At 42.1% G+C, this 22807-nt stretch overlaps 1 protein-coding gene across 4 annotated transcripts in view; it reads left to right on the top strand.

The window, feature by feature from the left end:
* LOC109898455 (kazrin) overlaps positions 1-22807 on the top strand; it is a 262241-nt gene that overhangs the window by 24836 nt on the left and 214598 nt on the right. For all 4 annotated transcript variants that reach the window (XR_004202658.1, XM_031787564.1, XM_031787665.1 and 1 more), the window contains exon 2: positions 19974-20131. Coding sequence is in view for 3 of the 4 variants with exons in the window: in XM_031787564.1 (XP_031643424.1) it covers positions 19974-20131 (158 nt within the window). In the remaining variant the exon portion in view is untranslated. The remainder of the gene's footprint in view (positions 1-19973; positions 20132-22807) is intronic.

Raw genomic sequence — 22807 nt, 5'->3', positions numbered from 1 at the left:
TATTGCATCTCAGTGCAAGAGGCTTCACTACAGTTCCTGTTTCAAATCCAAGCTGTATCACATCTGGCTGTGATTGGGAGTCCCGTAGGGCGGTGCATAACTGGCCCAGCGTCGTCCAGGTTTGGCCGGGGTAGGCAGTCTTGTTCTTAACTGACTTGCCTGGTTAAATAAAAAGTCCCATAAGCCTTTTGTCTTACATATTCACCCGCTGAATGGCACAAATACAGAATCCGTGTCTCAATTGTCTCAAGGCTTAAAAATCATTCTTTAACCTGTCTCCTTCCCTTCATCTACACCCTTCCCTTCATCTGATCGAAGTGGATTTAACAGGTGGCAGCATTAAGCTCATAGCTTTCACCTGGTCAGTCTATGTCATGGAAATAATCGAGCAGAGGTACATTAACTATAATGTACTGCACACACTGTCACACATTGTCACATACTGCCACGCAGGGTCAGACAGTTTAGTTAGAGTCCCCCAAAGGAGAGATTTCACGGGCTCACCTTCCCCCAAGTTAGTATTTGGTATTTTATTAGGATCCCCATTAAATTAACCAGCTGCCTGCTGGAACAACCAGTCACTAACCACAACCAAGAAGTAACCAGGTCCAACTGTCTGATGTTTTAATGTTCAAACTGACAGATAGACAGGTCAAGCCTGGGAGGTCTGGGAACCATTGGCTGACATTTACAGAAGGAAATGTTGCTGGATCATAAGTCACAGCCACACTGGTATCAAATCACCCAGGATTTCATCTGCTACCATGTAGAATTTAATAATACTTCAAACAAATGTAGAAAACTCATGACAAATCAAGGTGCAGGCTTTGGTTTGGTGTTAGCTAATAACTTTGTTACAATGAAATTGTGAACTTCTATCCTCAACACAGAACTGGTGCTGCTGTTCAAGGGAAACTCATTTGGTCTCAAACTGGATTGGTCTGTTTTTCAAGGCTAGTGTTAATGCTATGGTTTTAGTTCTAGGGTGATAGTATGAGGTTTAAGAAGTGTTCTAGCTTCAGTGCTGCCTGATCCTGCTGGCTTCAAGACCCAGTGGGTCTAGTTCTACTGTCACCATAGCAACCAGCGCTGAGCCGTGCTGTAAAAGTTTCATTAGAAATGTAACAGGATTTATTTTCTTTCTCTAGCCTTCATTAGAATTTTGATTACTGTGCCTGTTGAAATACTTTAGAGTTTTTTGAAGAAGGGATCATTTATTTATTTTATCAGTCCTCGCTGTTGAGAATTTGATTGGGCGGCTGTCTTTGTATGCTTATCGTGGGTGAGCACTGAAAGAGCTGAATAACTATCAGTATAATTAGTGGGACCCCCACAACAGAAACGAAAGGAGCTACTTTAGTACTTATTTGCTGAACTTTGAAACATTTAATTGTCACACACATTTACTGAATCACATTCGATTCATACTGTTATTTGTTTTGGGAATATAGGGTAGATGTGAAAAGGATCAATTCAGTCTCAGTTTTTCCTCATACATCAAGAAATAAAATAAAACAACTTAAAATATGCAAATGCTATTGTTTTTCCGCTCCCTTGGTAATTTACATTACATGTGAATAGAATACAGAATGTGGCCAATGGATTGGAATTGAATAAACAGAGCTATATGGCTCAGTGAAAATAACACATAAGGAAATAAGATTCTCAGGCTTTTACAGTGACATTTCAAATTAGATTTGTCTTCGAGACATCCATGTAGGGGGATATTGAAAAGAAACCCAAAGCAATTCCATTTAAAGTTGGAGACACAAGTATTGCAAATTGTGTTCTCTCAGACAGAAATAGAGAGCATCAACAAGACCTTGATTGGTTATTGGATGTTTGCTAAACCCATCGTTTAGTTTCATGAGAAGTTTATTCCTCATTTTTCCCGTACGGTTTTCATTTCAACAGAACAACATTTTACTTTTTCCACTGAGAGGATTGGCTGTCCAGAGGTTCCAAACCCAATGTGGTGCAGTCAGACCAAACTGTTTCCTGCATGGGTAAGCTCTTGTTTTACTGGAATACGATTTTTCATCATTTATATATGCAGTTTGCAGGTTCTGGTAATACATGGTTCATACACATATGATGTTAAGTAATCCAATAACTCTAAGCATTATAAGCAGTATAGGTCCTATATCATAGCAATATACCTTAACATGAACACAGTGTACAAAACATTAGGAACACCTGCTCTTTCCATGACATTGACTGATCAGGTCAATCCAGTTGAAAGCTATGATCCCATATTGATGTAATTTGTTAAATCCACTTCAATCAGTGTAGCTGAAGGGGAGGAGCCCGGTTAAAGAAGGATGTTTTAGTCTTGAGACAATTGAGACATGTTTGTCATTCAGAGGGTGAATGTGCAAGACAAAATATTTAAGTACTTTTGAACGGGGTATGGTAGTAGGTACCAGGCGCACTGGTTTGTGTCAAGAATTGCAATGCTGCTGAATTTTTCACGCTCAACAGTTTCCCATGTTGATCAAGAATGGTCCACCACCCAAAGGACATCCAGCCAACTTGACACAACTGTGGGAAGCATTGGAGTCTGTGGAATGCTTGACACCTTGTAGAGTCCATGCCCCGATGAATTGAGGCTATTCTGAGGTCAAAAAGCGACACAACGCAATAATAGGAAGGTGTTCCTAATGTTTTGTACACTCAGGGTACAGCACAATCAAGAGTTCTCTATTTCAACTTCTGTAATGACCATATTTTACCTGAATACAAGCACGTCTTCACAACTTTAATTTATCTCCTCTAACCCCTCTGCTGTGTGGGCTGGGCCGTCAACACCATGTTGTGCTGCAAATAACGTGTGGATAGTATACAGTGCCTTGCGAAAGTATTCGGCCCCCTTGAACTTTGCGACCTTTTGCCACATTTCAGGCTTCAAACATAAAGATATAAAACTGTATTTTTTTGTGAAGAATCAACAACAAGTGGGACACAATCATGAAGTGGAACGACATTTATTGGATATTTCAAACTTTTTTAACAAATCAAAAACTGAAAAATTGGGCGTGCAAAATAATTCAGCCCCTTTACTTTCAGTGCAGCAAACTCTCTCCAGAAGTTCAGTGAGGATCTCTGAATGATCCAATGTTGACCTAGATGACTAATGATGATAAATACAATCCACCTGTGTGTAATCAAGTCTCCGTATAAATGCACCTGCACTGTGATAGTCTCAGAGGTCCGTTAAAAGCTAGAGAGCATCATGAAGAACAAGGAACACACCAGGCAGGTCCGAGATACTGTTGTGAAGAAGTTTAAAGCCGGATTTGGATACAAAAAGATTTCCCAAGCTTTAAACATCCCAAGGAGCACTGTGCAAGCGATAATATTGAAATGGAAGGAGTATCAGACCACTGCAAATTACCAAGACCTGGCCGTCCTTCTAAACTTTCAGCTCATACAAGGAGAAGACTGATCAGAGATGCAGCCAAGAGGCCCATGATCACTCTGGATGAACTGCAGAGATCTACAGCTGAGGTGGGAGACTCTGTCCATAGGACAACAATCAGTCGTATATTGCACAAATCTGGCCTTTATGGAAGAGTGGCAAGAAGAAAGCCATTTCTTAAAGATATCCATAAAAAGTGTCGTTTAAAGTTTGCCACAAGCCACCTGGGAGACACACCAAACATGTGGAAGAAGGTGCTCTGGTCAGATGAAACCAAAATTGAACTTTTTGGCAACAATGCAAAACGTTATGTTTGGCGTAAAAGCAACACATCCCATCACCCTGAACACACCATCCCCACTGTCAAACATGGTGGTGGCAGCATCATGGTTTGGGCCTGCTTTTCTTCAGCAGGGACAGGGAAGATGGTTAAAATTGATGGGAAGATGGATGGAGCCAAATACAGGACCATTCTGGAAGAAAACCTGATGGAGTCTGCAAAAGACCTGAGACTGGGACGGAGATTTGTCTTCCAACAAGACAATGATCCAAAACATAAAGCAAAATCTACAATGGAATGGTTAAAAAATAAACATATCCAGGTGTTAGAATGGCCAAGTCAAAGTCCAGACCTGAATCCAATCGAGAATCTGTGGAAAGAACTGAAAACTGCTGTTCACAAATGCTCTCCATCCAACCTCACTGAGCTCGAGCTGTTTTGCAAGGAGGAATGGGAAACAATTTCAGTCTCTCGATGTGCAAAACTGATAGAGACATACCCCAAGCGACTTACAGCTGTAATCGCAGCAAAAGGTGGCGCTACAAAGTATTAACTTAAGGGGGCTGAATAATCTTGCACGCCCAATTTTTCAGTTTTTGATTTGTTAAAAAAGTTTGAAATATCCAATAAATGTCGTTCCACTTCATGTTTTATATCTTTATGTTTGAAGCCTGAAATGTGGCAAAAGGTCGCAAAGTTCAAGGGGGCCAAATACTTTCGCAAGGCACTGTACTATGATTTAGTCATGATCAATTGAGTTTTTGAGAGTCAGATTGGTGTGTGCGTATGTAAGAGTAAGTCTATATGGTTGTTTCCCATTCTTATTTTGACAACAGATTGTTGTGTGAGTGGTGCGTTTAAGTCCTGATTGGAACAGAAGGTTTTGTTCTACACAAACCAAAGCAAGACTTTTGCACAATGGGAACCACACTCTTAGAAAAATGGTTCTGCTAGGAGAACCCTTTTTGGTTCCAGGTAGAAATGTTTTTGCCTCCACATAAAAATCTTTTGGGTTCTGTGTAAAGGTTTCTACATGGAACCCAAAAGGGTTTTTACCTGGAACCAAAATGATTCTACCTGGAAACAAAAGTGGTTCTTCAAAGGGTTCTCCTAGGGACAGCCAAATAACCTCTTTTGGTTCTAAATACCACCTTTTTTTCAGTGTACACATCTGATAAGGACCCAAGGGATCTCTGCAAGCTGGTAGGCTGGAGCAGAGCATAGCAGAGAAATATGCCTCCCGTGTCTGCATCTGGGTCTCACCCTGTGCCCTTATATCAATGTCTATTTTACAAGGGAGCCCTGCACAATGTACAAATACAACATAATTCAAACACACAAGAGAAACAATCACAAGAGAGCCTCCACTTCAGTACAGTACATCTAGTTGTAGGGTACTCCGTAGGTTTGTTCCATACATGGGGTGCAAAGAAACTAAAAGCATATTTACCTTTGTGGAGACCGGGTATGGTAACTCGTACAGTACGTCCAAAGGTTATCAATAACGTTAGGTACTGCAGAGGTTGTATTTACTTACAGTACATGTCTTAAGAGAGGGCTATCCTACTTTCTGATATATGCCAGTCTGGCTGTTTGTTTTAGACTGACTGAGGGCTGTGGATTCTCCGATAATTGATTCTATAGAACACAAGCGGAATTCTAGATTTTTGGCTTGATTCCTTTTTGAGATCAACCCCCTGAATCCAGTGACTGTCAGTGTTGCGTTTCACATCCTCCTCCGCCCAGCAAAACAGATCAAATCTACGCTTCATACTAACATACCTCCATCTTCTGTGCTTCATCGTCTTCACACAGTCAGACAGAAGTCAGTGTTGAGAGTGACAGGATCAGTTGCTTTCTGAGGAGCTGGGATACATTGGAATGAGGCTTACCAAGGTGAAGTATTTGTCAGTGTGTCCATTCACAGTGGGGTTTTTGGCAGTTATTCCTGTTGCAACCTGGATTTACTTTTGCAGAATAAATTGCTATTTGACAGGTCTTCAAAGTTAATTTGATTCTGTCTAACTCTTAGGGACATTTGAGCTCTCAACAAGATATATTTGTTAGAGCATGGCTTTGAAAAAAGTGTAACATTTTTCAGGAGATTGCGATGCATAGACAATCAGGGGATGAATTGCACCCTCCCATGGATACTGAAGCAGAACAATGTGGCAAACATCAAAGTTACAGGCCTTTATGGACACTGTCAGATATCAAGCGGGATTGGGTTGATTTTATGCAAAGCAAACCTCTGAACTAAAATGGATCTGTCTGTGTGTTTGAGTAGCTTTACAATAAGCACTACAGTTGCAACCTTTATAATGCCTCAATATTAACCTCAATCTCTTCCCGTTTTGAAAGAAGCAGATCATGTTACTGTATAGCCTTAAGTTTAGATTCAATACAGGCTTTGTTCTCCAACATGATTGTGTGGGGTGCTTTCCTGGCGTCAGTGCCATTGAGACGCAGCAGAGTTGCATTATCTTGGTTGTCTCTCATCCAGTGATGCAGTCATGGGCCTGAGGTTTCAGGTGTCAAGTCCAAATCAAATCAAAGTTTATTTGTCACGTGCGCCGAATACAACAGATAGTGAAATGTTTACTTACAGGCCCTAACCAACAGTGCAAAAAAGGTATTAGGTGAACAACAAGTAAAGAAATAAAACAACAGTAAAAAGACAGTGAAAAATAACAGTAGCAGTCCTTGGAACTTCTTCAAATTGCCTTGGCAGTAGGCAGGCTTCTGAGTCTTACTGTACCACAGCACCTGAACAGGGAGGGATCCCCAAAGCTACTGAAGAATTGAAATACTCATCTCTATTTCTCTCTGCACCAGCAGAAAAGTCTTATTAATCTATAGTGCAGAGCTAGATAAGTAGGCCTGGGTGAAAAACCCCAATCATTACCTTTACATTTATTCATTTTGCAATTATACCATAGCCAAACAAATCGGTCTCCCACAGGAAACACTATGCAGATTGATATTTTAACAAACACCACAAAACACAGATGAAGTGTGAAAACACCCCTCTAGAGATATTATATTAATAAGAGTTAGCTGTTTTCTTACTGTTTAATGATACACTGAAAGTGCTGTTGACTGGTCTCATTACAGTTCATTGTTGATGCTGACAGTGACTCTGCAAAGCCTGTAATGAGCTCTATATTTAATCTGTTCCACATGTGTATGGACCATGTGGAGGAGTACTAGTCTGGCAAATAAACACTAACCAAACAATGGTGTGGTGATTTCATTGACCATCCAGTGGATCCTTCAGGAACATTTATGTAACAAAAACAGGAGTTTGATTCATAATCATGAACTCTGAGGTAAAACTACTGAACAGAGTGAGCAAATGTGTAGCTTTAATGTTTAATTTGCATAACAAAACACCATTGTTATATATAAGGAACATCAATTATTACAGAGCCCTTGTTCCGAGGACGATCCGAAATACATCAAATGCATTTCACTTTCCAGGTTTATGTTTGAGCAAATACTGAAGGGACTATAAATGTCCCTATATTTATAATGAAATACGTCATGTGGCTCTTACTGAGAAAGAGCATTGCTATAATTTCTCTCAGTTATGCTAATCGAAAGCTTGAGTTGACACATGGTCAGCTCTCCAGGTGATTTGAATACTTAGGTTAGGTATGGTATTCAATCATTGATCTGAAAACCACCGTTGACATTTTCTCTACTATTTTACTCGCTGTAGAATAAGTGTGTGTGTATTAATGTCCATGCTAATGGCTTTTCTGCTTTGCACTTGCTGTGTGAATATGATTAGATGTGTGTCACGCCCTGGCCATAGAGAGGCTTTTATTCTCTATTTTGGGGGTAGGCCAGGGTGTGACTAGGATGGGCATTCTAGTTTCTTTATTTCTATGTTTTCTATTGCTTTGTGTTTGGCCCGGTGTGGTTCTCAGAGGCAGCTGTCTATCGTTGTCTCTGATTGGGAATCATACGTAGGCAGCCTTTTTTCCTTTGTAGTTTGTGGGTAGTTATCTTTGTCAGTGGCACTATTGCCTAAGTTAAGCGTCACTGTCGTTTCTTTGATGACAATTATATAAATAAAGGAACATGTTGCACCTTGGTCTGGTCATGTCCAGGAAGACGTCCGTGACAATGTGAAGCTAGGAGCGTGTGCAGTAGAATATCTCCAGTCATTTGAGGGCTGTACTGATGCATGTTTTCATATCTACGGGTAACTTACTTCATCAATTCATGTTAGTGATTGCCCAGAGAGTGTACATACTGTATCTGTTTTCCCAGATAAACAGTCATTTATCAAAAGGCTAGAATAAAAACCAGCAGACCCTGTAGCCCTTAAGGACTGGAGTTGTACCCATTCCCTGGAGCTACACTAATAGGAAGAGTCACATGCCTTATATGTCTAGAAGTGACGTTGTATTATTCTAATATGGTTTTGTATATAGCCTACTTGTTTATCCTGATACTTTATGTAAATAGTGGAACCCTATGAGCATTTTCACTCTAATATTTTGCCATATTGAAGTAGTATTGTTATTGAATTGCTTTCAGAAAAAGCCACTTGGTTTCTCTGTTGAGATGAGCTCTTTCTCTCTCTGTGACAGATTGCATTGAAATGAAATTGAAAGTACAGCTGAAGGTGTGTCTGTTCTGTTCTCCACGTCTGACAGAATGTCATTTTCAACAGCAGCGTTTCATTACACTGCAGCGTGTCTGCCCGCCCATCTTTCAGGCAGAGAGAGGTAAACCTCGTCAATGTTGAATGTGAAATTAGAATCCATTTGTCAACCGCTGTCATAAACATTTTATTTTTTCCTGCCTCTGATTTGATGCCTGCCTGCAGTGCTGTATGCTCATAAACATGTCTCTGGCTGTGTGATGCTGTTGCCGTTTAATGGAAAACTGGAAGGTGGGAACATAAATCTTTCATCAATTTGTTGATGGACTGACCTTGGTTGCCATCGGGGACAACGTCACATGTGACCAGCGTTCCACTACCCTATGCTGACCTCTCAACCAACTATGCAGGTCACCCTCTCCTTTTCACCTCCTGTGGCCACCCTGAGTCAAAGGTCATCTGCTCTCATGTCTGATGAGCTGACCTGACCTTGCGGCTTAGCCAAGCACAACATCCACCCCTAGACAGCTACAGATGCCATGTCTTAATTTGATCATCCTGTTTTTTTCTTCACAGCAGAACATGCAAACGTGTGTATTCAAGGTTTTAAAAGGCTTCTAAAGTTTGTAAGTTCCACTTAAAAATGTTAGACTTGATTTACCCTAACGAAAAATGTATATTAATTATAATCCACATAACAATTCACATTTCCTGTTGCTGCAGGAATATTTTCCTGTTGTGTGAAACTGGCTCAAATTCCGATATGGCATCTGGACTGTAGCCTGTTTGGTTTGCACAGCCACCTATTGAAGTGAAGACAGTCATTATCCGTTATACAGTACATTTACAGTTTCCACAGTAAGGTATTTATGAAGTAAGCATAGTGTGTTTGTTTTAAAAGTGCTGCATTTATTGATGCATCGACTCTCATGGCTGAAAAACAAAGGGTTGCATGATCCGCAGAGTTTACAGCATGAACAAATGCATCAAATGGGCTGGAGTGAGATTTGGGATGGATTAGAGCTCAGCCAGCGAGGAACAGTACTATAGCTGTGGCCATGGGGATGATGGAATGGAGCTCAGCCACAGAGGGAGCAGTGCTGTAGGTGTGGCCATGGGGATGACAGGGATTAGATCTCAGCCAGGGAAGGAACAGTACTGTAGCTGTGGCCATGGGGATGACATGGTTTAGAGCTCAGCCAGGAGAGAGCAGTGCTGTGGCCATGGGGATGACATGGTTTAGAGCTCAGCCAGGAGAGAGCAGTGCTGTAGCCATGGGGATGACAGGGTTTAGAGCTCAGCCAGGAGAGAGCAGTGCTGTGGCCATGGGATGACAGGGATTAGAGCTCAGCACTCAGAATGCACATGGGAGAGATCAGCATGGACGAGGAGGCTCACAGGGGGAGATGCGAAAGCAAAGCCAGTGTGAGGCAAATTAGTTCAGCTGACAGGTCACCATGGCAATGGATGGAAAGGCAGAATCTTATTCAAATCAAATTTGATTTGTCACATGCGCTGAATACAACAGGTGTAGACCTTAACGTGAAATGCTTACTTACAAGTCCTTAACCAATAATGCAGTTCAATAAATAAAGTTAAGAAAATATTTACTAAATAAACTAAAGTACAAAAATAAAATAAAAAAGTAACACAAGAAATTATGTAACGTTAAAGCTTTCTGTTAGCTAGCCAGCTCTCTAGCAATGATTGTCATAGCTAGCTAAGGTTAACCATTAAGTTAAATGTTTTGTCATGGCAAGCTGAAGTTAACCAACTAACCAACTAACGTTAGCTTCATTGTTAGTTAGCAAACCAGCCATCGTACTCCAGCTGGCTAGCTAACAGCAAGATTTAGCTTGCAATGAAAACAACTTTCTGACAAAGTTAGAAATGTATAATATCTGAATCTGTAGCTAGATTCTTACCTGTATACATGGATGAAAGCTTCACGGCAGACTGCAACCCCTTTTATAAGACATCCTGTGTTTCCATTTAGTTCGTACAGCTCGTTTGGCCCATTGTGTTCCACTGATTTCAAAACATGTTTGGACATTTTGATTAAACATTTTTTTTTTTACATTCAAAAGGCTCTCCTGTGAAGTCGTGACTTGCGACATACGCCTAGTTTCCTGAATTGGGTCACATATTTAAAAGAACATGAACATGTGTGTGTGCGTGCATGCATCTATCAGTTCCACATGCATGTCAGTGAATAAACACAAAAAGTAGGTCACATGGGGGAGAGGCGTTGTGCTGTGAAGATTTGCTTTATTTCTTTTTAAAACCACGTTTGCTGGTCACTTAGCGATATTTGGGCTCTCAAGTGGTTTTACAGTATCAGTAGAAATGTGATCAATGTGGATGATGTAGTTCCTGTAATGTTTGTAAACAACCTGGTAGGATGATAAATATCCTGAACCAGATTACAGGCACTGGTTACAGTGAGAAGCTTCCTCTTGAGTGGACAGCTTGATGAAAACCAGTCAATATTCAGGTCCCCAAAAAAGTATTGGTTTACATCACATACACTCTCAAGCATTTCACACACACATTATGTAGATACTGACTGTTAGCACTTGGCAACTCAATTTCAGGAAGGTGATCCTAATGTTTAGTATACTCAGTGTATTAATATGAGCAATTGTTTGCACTTTCCTGGATAGCTTATTAGAGAGAGACATAATATGGAAAAGTAACAAAGCAAGAAAAAACACTATTCAGCAGTCCATCAATCAGTTGATCTGTATAAGTGTGTATGTGCTGTGGGGTTGAAACTATGAACCCACAGGCTTTTGGGGGGAGGGTGGACAATGAGCCTGTCATAGCGGATGTTAGCAATGTCCTGGCAGTTTTTATGGCTGGGATAAGTTATTTCCTCTTCTGGCACACACATGCTTCCAAATAGTCCTCATTGAGGAAGTAAGTCCCTCTCAAGTTCTTGGCTCTTTCCAGAACAGCTACCTTGTCCTTGAACCTCAGGAGCTTGATCACTATTGGTCCTGTCACCTGGGCTAGTGGTGGGTTTCCAGTCCTCTGGGCACACTCAATCTTCCTGGTCCATCTTCAGTTTCTCAGTGGTCATTTCCCTCACTTTGTCCTCAGACTTTGTCCAGTTCTCATATGGAGACTCTGTGATTCCGTCCACAACAATGTGTGTGGTTATTTCCCTCTGTGTGTGTGCATGTCTTTGTGTGTGTGAAACATTGTTGTAGCACTCAAAACCAGTCTCGGTAAATGTGACCGACCACCTTGATTTGGTATTATGTAGCAAAATTTGAAATTGTGTTTTTTACATTGGATAAACGGAACAGTGGGAAAGTAATTCTGCTTTGAAAGTTGATAAACTTGTAACCTCTATTTTGATAAAATGGCCTTTGAATGTTTTGGTATCTACTGGAGAGCTCTTCATTTGTCTACACCTGTTCAACATCATTCACACCCTCTTAAGCTTTAGACCCACCCAAACTCTGACCATTTTACTCGCCCTAGCAGAGCTGGTTACCCAGAGCGTTGGTGACAACAATTTTTTGCCGATGTTTACTGACACCGGCCATATTCAATGGGCGTTGAGGGTTCGTAAAGTCATCAGTTATTCTGCGCTCTGGCACACTCAGACGAGAGTCCTCTGAAATCAGAGTAGATGGCCAGACTGAATTTACGAACACACCCGAAATGGTTACTTGCGTAGTGGAGTCTTTGTTAAGACATGTAGCTAGCTAGCTAAACAATGAACCATAATCCCAATCATGACTTTACTACCCTGCATGAACCAGGTTCAATGTTAGCTAGCTAACATTAGGCTATAACTAGCCAAGCAAATGGCTCTGAGATAAGAATAATAAGGTCATACAGATAACGTTAGGTAGCCAGCCAGCCAGCCAGCTAACGTTAGCTAGCTAACAGTACACTTTAACTTGAAATGTAACCACTTTCTGTCAAAATTAGAAACGTGTGTCGTGTCTGGACTATCATTAAATGTGAAGATTGTTATTTTATTAAATAAATTCTCTATGTGTAATTATTATTATGTGATTGAACTAATCATGTAAACTTTAATTAGGAAGTAGGGGAACCATGGGAAAATGTTTATAGGGTCTATTTCCCGAATCGACTCTTCAGATATTTTCATATCTTATCTTAATGTATCATTATTAGCTCATCAGTTCCCATTACTGAATTCTGCAAACCCTTGAATATCTGCACAAACCCTAGCCTAAATGATGAATCAGCAATACACAAATTGGCTTAATTATTTATTTACTAACTAACTAAATAATCACAGAAATACATAAACAAACAGTAGATATTGGTTACTAACACAATGCATTGATAAGTCCCTAGTGGGTTAAACCGGTATGACGGCTTGGTAGACAATGGAAAGGGGGGAGCAGAGAAAGAGCGGGAGATAATTATATTCATTGAAATGCTAATCCTTTGCACACGAATGGCCACTCATTTGAGAATAATTGCAATGCATATATTTACGCCCGTATGTCGGAATCACCGGTCCGTCTGAAGGAGAATCAGTTCATCAGAGAGTCTCTGGTTAATTTCCCCAGAAGTCGCAATGTCTTTTCTAGTTGTCGCTTTCTCAGCGGCTCTGGATAGTGTCTGTTGCATAGAATAGATGCTTCCGCGGTTGTTGGTATTCTCGCACTAGACTTACGTCATTTCCAGCTGCAGACTAGTAATTCTACATCTAGGATTTGCTCTTATTCTGTAGTGATTGATAGTCTCAGAGTTGAACCATTTCCAGCCGTGTAGCCAACACTATACTCTGTCTGGTCTCCGTGTCCTATAGAGTTGTAGTTCTGAACCACTTCAACATGTAGGGTCAGCTCCATATTTTCTGGTCTAATGGTCTATAGAATTGTAGCCATTCCAACATGACAACTCCGTCCCAGCGTTCTCTGACTAAATGGTCATTTTGTAGGAGGTGGGTTTTATACTCTGTGGAAGAAGGGGCGGTTGTATGACTCTTAATGTGATGTCTGGGCTCACGGGGGTGTGGCCACTCACTAGTTAAACTTTATATGAAAATCCATACTCTCATTTAATCTTTTCACAAATAGTTTAATATTTACTCATTCATTTTATCCATCATCTGGATGTAAATCTGATAATTGAAAAGTGTACACAAACAGAGATACAGTAATGTGGGTTTCCTGTCCTTCATGAGATCACCAAATGAAGCACACTAGTCATGACTGTCCCTTAAGTGTCCACGGACCACTCCCACATTCTCAACAATATAAATATTGTTTAATTATTCAAATGAAGTCCAAGGGTTTCTCTGTGTTCCACAATTTACATTCCAATCTCGAACACTACAGAGCATAGGGGCAGCGTATTTTATGACCGACCATAGAACAGCTGGCTTCCCGCTCTCCCACTCTATGAGAGAGAGCACACTGTAGAGCGGACCCACTGTAACCTGATCCTTCAGATCGTCACAGGAGAGTTATGACACGTGTAATATCTGAAAATGTAGCTATGTAGACTATCTTATCCTTATAAATCATAGATGGACACGTCTCCTGTCACGGATGCCATGGTTTCCCTTAGTTTGACGATGTAAACCGGAGACAAAAAGTGGAGAGCAACACTTATGCAGTTTTACTAGGCGATACATTTAAAAAAGACGCGTTAAACAGGATTACCTACAAATACTGACCAGCTCAAATAGACAGAAGAGTGCTGTATGGCAGACCAATCCAAACTCTTCTCTCAGCATGTCCAGCCCACTCATTATCTCAGCCAATCATGGCTAGCAGGAAGGTTGCTTACTTTTTCTGTGGCTAAACCAACCAGGCTCGTAAATTAACAATTGTATTTGTATTTACAGATGGCATACACATTTGTTATTAAAGCACATGAAAGTTCACATGTTCCAGAATGGATTTCTGCCAAAAAACTCATTTTGATTTAAAAAAAAGTTTACATTCAAACGGCTCTCCTGTGAAGTAGTGACCCACGACATATGTCTCAGTCTTGTCTCTGTGTCTGATACGTTTGTACTTGGTCTTGACTCGGTCTCAGACAGTGAGGACTCCTAATTTATTTTCGAGACTAGCCGAGACCAGCAGGGTAAAAAACTCATAACTATCAGCTTTCATTCAGTCAGTGCATAAAACCGCTTCGCCAGGCCAAATATATACTCCTTTCTAGAAACATTAATACAATATCTTAACAGCCTTTAAATCTATTGTAGACATGTTTGTGCAGTGGCAAACCTATATAGGCCTTCAGTGTGTGACAGGTTGGTGATTCTGAAAGGACAGCTGTAATACTAGAGCACTCATGTATGAGAGCACTTTTTATAAAACACAAAGGGCCAGTGGTGTAATGGTGGTGTATACGCAGATATAAGCCATACACCCACTTTTTTTTCAGATGGCATTGCGTACACTCACTTCTTAATCCCTACTGATGTGTATCAAAGTAGTGTAGTGGAAGTATACAACTTATCAATGATGTAGTACAATAGACAAAATCATGCACAAAGTAGCCTACACAATCGCAATGCAGGTGAATTATATTCACACACAAAGCCTAATGTCAGAGGAATATCATCTCCAGGCAGCAAGAATGTGCAGCTCTCAAATAGTTTTGGGATGGAGCAGCTCACAGAATGGCATCAGTAGCCGGTAAGGTAGGAACTTATGATATTTACCATGCTAACTAAGGCAACAATGGGTATGCAAACCAGGTATTGAAAAAGTGAAGTCTGAACTGTTGGTTAGTAGGCTATTTGTGAAGCACAATTGTCATCATGAGCTGTTTGCATCAGAAGCATAGAAATGGATGGGCCTGGGTTTACAGAGACCCACCCACTGGGGAGCCAGGTCCTGACAGGCCCACCCACTGGGGAGCCAGGTTCTGACAGGCCCACCCACTGGGGAGCCAGGTTCTGACAGGCCCACCCACTGGGGAGCCAGGTTCTGACAGGCCCACCCACTGGGGAGCCAGGTCCTGACAGGACCAACCACTGGGGAGCCAGGTCCTGACAGGCCCACCCAATCAGATTGATGTGGTTTAAGCATTGTTGTGGACTTAGGCCATCACATTTTAGATTTTTTTTCTATTTAAAAAAAAAGTGTGATTTTGAGAGTGAAAATCTGAAAAACATAGGAAAACTCATTAAAAAAAACAATAGAAAACAGGATTTTGACACAGGGTGCCTTTCCTTCGCTGGGAGGGCTGATGTAGGATTTTTTTTTGCCAAATTTGATGGAAAGACAGCAGTCACACACAGCATGATGTTGAAAGACAGCAGTCACACACAGCATGATGTTGAAAGACAGCAGTCACACACAGCATGATGTTGAAGGACAGCAGTCACACACAGCATGATGTTGAAAGACAGCAGTCACACACATCACGATGTTGAAGGATAAGCAGTCACACACAGCATGATGTTGAAAGACAGCAGTCACACACATCACGATGTTGAAGGATAAGCAGTCACACACAGCATGATGTTGAAAGACAGCAGTCACACACAGCATAATGTTGAAGGATAAGCAGTCACACACAGCATGATGTTGAAGGATAAGCAGTCACACACAGCATGATGTTGAAAGACAGCAGTCACACACAGCATGATGTTGAAAGACAGCAGTCACACACATCACGATGTTGAAGGATAAGCAGTCACACACAGCATGATGTTGAAAGACAGCAGTCACACACAGCATAATGTTGAAGGATAAGCAGTCACACACAGCATGATGTTGAAGGATAAGCAGTCACACACAGCATGATGTTGAAAGACAGCAGTGACACACAGCATGATGTTGAAGAACAGCAGTCACACACAGCATGATGTTGAAGGATAAGCAGTCACACACAGCATGATGTTGAAGGATAAGCAGTCACACACAGCATGATGTTGAAAGACAGCAGTCACACACAGCATGATGTTGAAAGACAGCAGTCACACACAGCATGGTGTTGAAGGATAAGCAGCCCATAAAATCATAAGAACACAAAAACACAACCATTAAGCATTTCCCAATCGAAATGTACAACAATTACTTCCCATAGAAGAAAAAAAATGGACCTTTAGCACACAAAGTAACTGGTGACCTAAAGCTTAAAGTGGAACTTTGCAGATATGAAACAAACAGAAAATCATAATATCAGTCAAAAATAAAAATAAATCCCAGTTTATGCTACAAAACCAACATAATAAGAGGTTTTAAAAATAGGTTATATTTGACTCAACTTTCCATTTGACTACACTTTCCAACACTAAGGCATTGTTGGCAGAAAATATGGATGCAGTTTGTATTTGTATTTGTATTTATTTTGGATCTCGATTAGCTGCTGCCAAAGCAGCAGCTACTCTTCCTGGGGTCCAGCAAAATTATGGTAGTTCAATGCTTTACTAATATAATTCACCAAAACATTTCTTGGTGGTCCAAAAAATATCAGGTTGTAAATCCCAGCTGGCCTGGTACATCGCTTGCTGCCTCCATTGGGATGCACTGTTTCAGTTTCAATGACTCAATATTCTGGACAAAAATGGATGAATGTAATTAAGGCTGGGAAAACAATCAAACTATCAAGGGCAATGATCCCAAGTCAGTCATAATGTGGCTAATAGGCTATCATATCTACTTATGTAGCAAGCTAAAAACACAGAGCCTAATGTTAGCTAGCTAGCTGCTAGAAGGATCTCATGTTATGCCATTGGAGGAGTGGTTGAGTGACTGACTTTTTCCCCTCATATCATTTTTCGGTGGCTATAGACAGCTAGAGTTGCAGGTGTCATTTGGTTAGCTAGCAAGAACTTGAACGACTGTTATTCAGTTAGCATATCTCTTGCATTCACAAATTCACTCTGGCTATCTACTCCGATTTCAGAGCACTCTCGTCTGAGTGTGCCAGAGCACAGAACAACTGATGAATTTACAAATGACCAACACCCGCTAATATGACTGGTGTAAGTAAACATGGACAAAAAAAGTACTAGTTAGTCTAGATTATTATTTGATCCTGCTGGTCATCTATGAACATTTGAACATCTTGGCCATGTTCTGTTATAATCTCCACCCGGCACAGCCAGAAGAGGACTGGCCACTCCTCATAGCCTGGTTCCTCTCTAGGTTTCTTCCTAGGTTCTGGCCTTTCTAGGGAGTTTTTCCTAGAACTGGATTGCTTGCTGTTTGGGGTTTTAGGCTGGGTTTCTGTCCAGCACTTTGTGACATCAGCTGATGTAAGTAGGGCATTATATATACATTTGATTGATAGATTACATGTAAAAAGCCTACCCAGCTCTGATACTGCGAGTAAAATGGTCAGAGTGAGGTGTTCTCTCACTTGTGTCTGCAAGTAGCAAGCTAGCCTACTTCAGCCAATTAGCTTGGGTGCTTGGTTGGGATAAGCATGCATTGGCAGGTAAGCTGCAGAAGGATGAGGAGCCTACAATTCCCCGTTATCAATTTTGACGACCAACTAGTGAAAGAGTTTGAGAGGGTTTATCGGATGTTCCTTTGTTTGATTCGAGCTCATCTTGCTCTGGATAGCTTTAGTTGTTAATCTTATTTATGTACATATCTGAGGGTGAGAGAGCCTATCTTTTCATGGTTGTTTGATCAATAGGACAGTAAAGTTTCCAAATGTAAGAGGACTCCGTGGTGTCTACGTATTTGCAGAAATCCATTCTGGTGTATTTTGTGGCTTTTAGAGAATGCGTTCTAATGATCTAAAGTCACACTTTTGCAACTGCCTGTAAACGCACGGTTCAGATCGAATGATGGCTGGCCCGTGTGGTTTCATACATGTAAGTTATTTTCAAAGAAATGGCTAACAAGAGCAAGCGCGCTGCAATAAAAAACACAGTTCCACTTACCAGATGATGATCGTTTGAAACTTAACTTCTTGTTGAAAACTTATTCTTGAAAAGGGAGAAGCTAACAAATTAGCAGCAACATCCTCTTTGATAACACCTGCTGCAGCCACTGCAAACTAGTCGACAACAAAGCAAGCTAGCTAGACCGTGGGAAAGCTACTGCTCCATATTGCGCAGTGACCTGTTGGCCTTCAAGAAGGAAGAATATTCCATACGTTTTTGTAAAAACGGTCCCACCCATTAAATCAAAATGTGATTGGGTGAATGGAATATGCCTTTATCTAGCTTCTGATGGCCTACCCAATGGCTGATTTAGCTAGCTAAATTTATCTCCCCAGAGACCAGCAAAGAAAAATCATGATTGGATCATTGTTAACCCTTTCCTTATCAACAAAAACTGACAAGATTAAATCAGAACATCATTGAAAAAAAAATTCTCTGAAGGCGTAGAAGGCCCATTGTTCCCCACTGTGTTTGGGTTAGTAATAATTTGTAGAGTGGCTCTATTTTCCCTCCGCATGCATTTTTTCACTATTTTCAATGTCTAAAGAATCTATATTGTTCTGAAATATGAATGTGAATGGTGTGAAATTGCTAGCTAGTTAGCGGGGTGCGCGCTAATAGCAGTTCAATCGGTGACATCACTAGCTCTGAGACCTTGAAGTAGTTGTTTCCCTTCCTCTGCAAGGGCTGCGGCTTTTGTGGCGCGATGGGTAACGGTGCTTCGAGGGTGACTGTTGTCAATATGTGCAGAGGGTCCCTGGTTCGGGGCAAGGAGAGGGACGGAAGCAATACTAGTCCATGAACACAGAAATACTGGATATTTTGAACTCTTATTATGGTGGTGATTTAACAAAATGTCTACCTCCTCACGCCATTTGCACACACTGTATATAGACTTTTTTTTCTATTGTGTTATTGACTGTACACTTGTTTATTCCATGTGTAACTCTGTGTTGTTGTTTGTGTCGCACTGCTTTGCTTTATCTTGGCCAGGTCGCAGTTGTAAATGAGAACTTGTTCTCAACTGGCCTACCTGGTTAAATAAAAGTGAAATAAAAAAATAACAATCGTGGTCTTGAATTGGACTCCCATTTTTCTGGTCTCGGTCTTAACTCGGTGTCAGACCCCTTGTCCTCCTCCCGGTCTCGGTCTTAACTCGGTGTCAGACCCCTTTTCCTCATCCCGGTCTCGGTCTTAACTCGGTGTCAGACCCCTTGTCCTCCTCCCGGTCTCGGTCTTAACTCAGTGTCAGACCCCTTGTCCTCCTCCCGGTCTCGGTCTTAACTCGGTGTCAGACCCCTTGTCCTCCTCCCGGTCTCGGTCTTAACTCGGTGTCAGACCCCTTGTCCTCCTCCCGGTATCTGTCTTAACTCGGTGTCAGACCCCTTGTCCTCCTCCCGGTCTCGGTCTTAACTCGGTGTCAGACCCCTTGTCCTCCTCCCGGTCTCGGTCTTAACTCGGTGTCAGACCCCTTGTCCTCATCCCGGTCTCGGTCTTAACTCGGTGTCAGACCCCTTGTCCTCCTCCCGGTCTCGGTCTTAACTCAGTGTCAGACCCCTTGTCCTCCTCCCGGTCTCGGTCTTAACTCGGTGTCAGACCCCTTGTCCTCTTGGTCTTGACTCGTACTTGATTTTCTCCGGTCTTGGTCTTGAATCGGTCTCAGTTTAAGTGGTCTAAAACACAACACTGGTGTGAGTCAAATTGAATATGCATGAACCTGAGTTCTTTGTTTCTCTCTCTCCTTTACCTCCCTCTCCTCTCTCTCTATTTCCCTCTCTTTCACTCCATCTCTCTCTCCTAGCGGTCCAGTCTCTGAACAGTCTGAATGACCAGATAGCCCACTTCATGATGACCAGGCCCAGCACTCTGTCCCGGGAGGACGAGGCCTTCATGCCTGAAGAGAGAGACACCTTGAAGGAGTCCATGGCCCTGATGAGGCACCTACTCTTGGATGCACAGGTACAACACCTGACGTCTAACCTCTAACCTCTAACCACTGATCATTCACCACCTTTAAAACCAGGTCAAGAATCAAAAGGGCAAACAAGCCTCTTTGCTCTATGAGTCTGCTGAAATCATGTGGGGAGGAAGGAATGTTTTCACAGCAATTCAGGGAATTAATGTTATGGTGACTCATACTTGGGCTGTTTAGACTTGACTAGAGTATTAATAGTTAATTCACTCCAATCTCATTAAAAAGTATTTCAACTGATACTATGCTAGACCATTTCCCTCCAAGCAAGCAAGCAAGCAAACTAATATTTATTTTAGTCCTGGGGCTTTTGTTCTACTCTTTCACTTTGTGTTTCCTTTCCCTGGAGAGGATGTAGCTTCTCCCGGGGAACAGACACTGACAGGGCAGCTATGAGCTTACTGACTCTATGCAGGACCTGGGAGAGGCAAAAGTCCAACAAAACGGAATCGTCCCCAAATGTCGACATTTGAATAATTGAATGCCACCTCGTTCGAAGAGGAGCATAAATAATGCATTGGTTTCTCAGTCTCTCTGAAGCTCCTGATCAAATTGAGCTGTTCAAAATCATTAGTGACAGCATCAGCACTGCAGATATGGCCATAATGTGCCTGGCTCTGCCGCGGCTCGCTCACTAATTACAGTATGCATAAACCAAGGCCCCAACATCATTGTCTCCAATCTGGCAACACAATCTGGCCCTAACTCTGTGATAAAGCAATAGATTGTTTGTATCTCTCTCAATCCTCCGTATGTTTGTAAATAAAATGCTTGCTTCAATCACAATGCCTTCCATTGTCTTTTCTAAAGACTTCTTTCCTGAACATAATGATGTCCTTTCTTCATCCGAGGGGACTCTTTATGTATAATATGTGATGAATTTCTATAGAAAGAATCCGTCTGGCCGTAGGGAGAAGTAATAAAACAATCTGCTTGAATCCTCCGGTTTGCCTTGGATCGTTTGATAATTCCTCTTTACACTTTTTATTTCCCCCTTTATCACCTTGTTCCCTTTCTTGTTTTGATGGATGTTCTCCGAGACTTGACATAGTGATGCATTTGGCTCATCCTTTAGTCACATCACACACTTGATGGATATAGAGTCCCCTCGCCATTGTCCCTAAGATATTTTCCTGAGACGCTGCGGTGTCATTGATTAAAGAGAATGTAATTCAGCAAAAGGCCATTGCCTTCTCCTCAGCCCATTTGTATGCAATCCGGAGTGCAAGATAGTTAGCCCGCAGTCAGTTTTTCTGCAGCTCAACAATAGAACACTGTAGGGTGATGGATGAGCAGTAGCCTCTGCCATGAATGGACTGCTGATTATCTCTGTGAGAAGTTGTTCTTCTAAAAGTTGGTTGTAGTTTAATGTTAACTGAATCATCCTGTAACTGCCAAGTTGACTAAGTATCTACCTGTTGCCATGGCTCTGTGTCCAGTAGACCCATTAACTTTACCTGCACCCCTCTCTTCCCTTGTGGGTCTGTCTTGTCACCTGAGCCTCTCCATGAGGCCCTTTTCTGCCCTGTCACAGTAGAGTAGCTACAGTATAGGCTGCCCCTCTTCGACTGACAGCTGCTTGCTGCCATAGCGATGAGTCTACACAGGACAGTGTGTAGTGGTAGGCTAAGCTTACACATCAGTCTGTCTCACTGGGTGTGTCTCCTACATTCCCTGATTTCCTATGGGTATGAGCACAGTAGGACCTTTCTGAACTGTGCTGCACAATGCTCTGTTTGATCAGACTACACGATCACAGTAATTACAGCCTTATATTCGTAGTGTATGACTTTGCCCAGAGAACTTCCCAAAATAAAAGGTGAGAAAAAATTTGACTATTTCCATGATGCCTACACAGGAGCAGTGCCTGCCTGTTTGTCTGTCTGTCTGTCTGTCTGTCTGTCTGTCTGTCTGTCTGTCTGTCTGTCTGTCTGTCTGTCTGTCTGTCTGTCTGTCTGTCTGTCTGTCTGCGTGCTTGTCTATCTGCATGCGTGCTTGTCTGCCTGCCTGCCTGCGTGCTTGTCTGTCTGTCTGTCTGCATGCTTGTCTGCATGCTTTCCTGTCTGCATGTTTTCCTGTCTGCATGCTTGCCTGTCTGTCTGTCTGTCTGTCTGCATGCTTGCCTGTCTGCATGCTTGCCTGTCTGCATGCTTGCCTGTCTGTCTGTCTGTCTGTCTGTCTGTCTGCGTGCTTGTCTGCATGCTTGCTTGCCTGTCTGTCTGTCTGTGTGCTTGTCTGCATGCTAGCCTGTCTGCATGCTTGCCTGTCTGCATGCGTGCCTGTCTGTCTGTCTGTCTGTGTGCTTGCCTGTCTGTCTGTCTGTCTGTCTGCGTGCTCGTCTGCATGCTTGCCTGTCTGTCTGTCTGTCTGTCTGTCTGCGTGCTTGTCTGTCTGAGTGCTTGTCTGTCTGTCTGTCTGCCTGCCTGCGTGTCCATCAGTCCGTCCGTCCGTCCGGCCAAACAGTAGAGCAGCAGTAAGCACTCAGGTGGAATATTAAATCAGTCTCTTCCCACCTCTATCTCCCCCCATCTCCCCTCTCTCTCCTTCCTTCTGTATTAGCTGTCAATCTCGGGGTAAGTCTGAACCAAAAGTCCAGCTAGCTGACAGTGTTTCAGCAGCAGGCTACAGCTGACCTCAGCCTAATTGGTTCTGTGGCAGAGCCA

Source organism: Oncorhynchus kisutch, linkage group LG1, assembly GCF_002021735.2.
Source record: "Oncorhynchus kisutch isolate 150728-3 linkage group LG1, Okis_V2, whole genome shotgun sequence".
NCBI classification, from domain to species: Eukaryota; Metazoa; Chordata; class Actinopteri; order Salmoniformes; family Salmonidae; genus Oncorhynchus; species Oncorhynchus kisutch.
The sequence above is the reverse complement of the archived record's forward strand: the minus strand, read 5'-3'. Positions and strand labels throughout refer to the sequence as shown.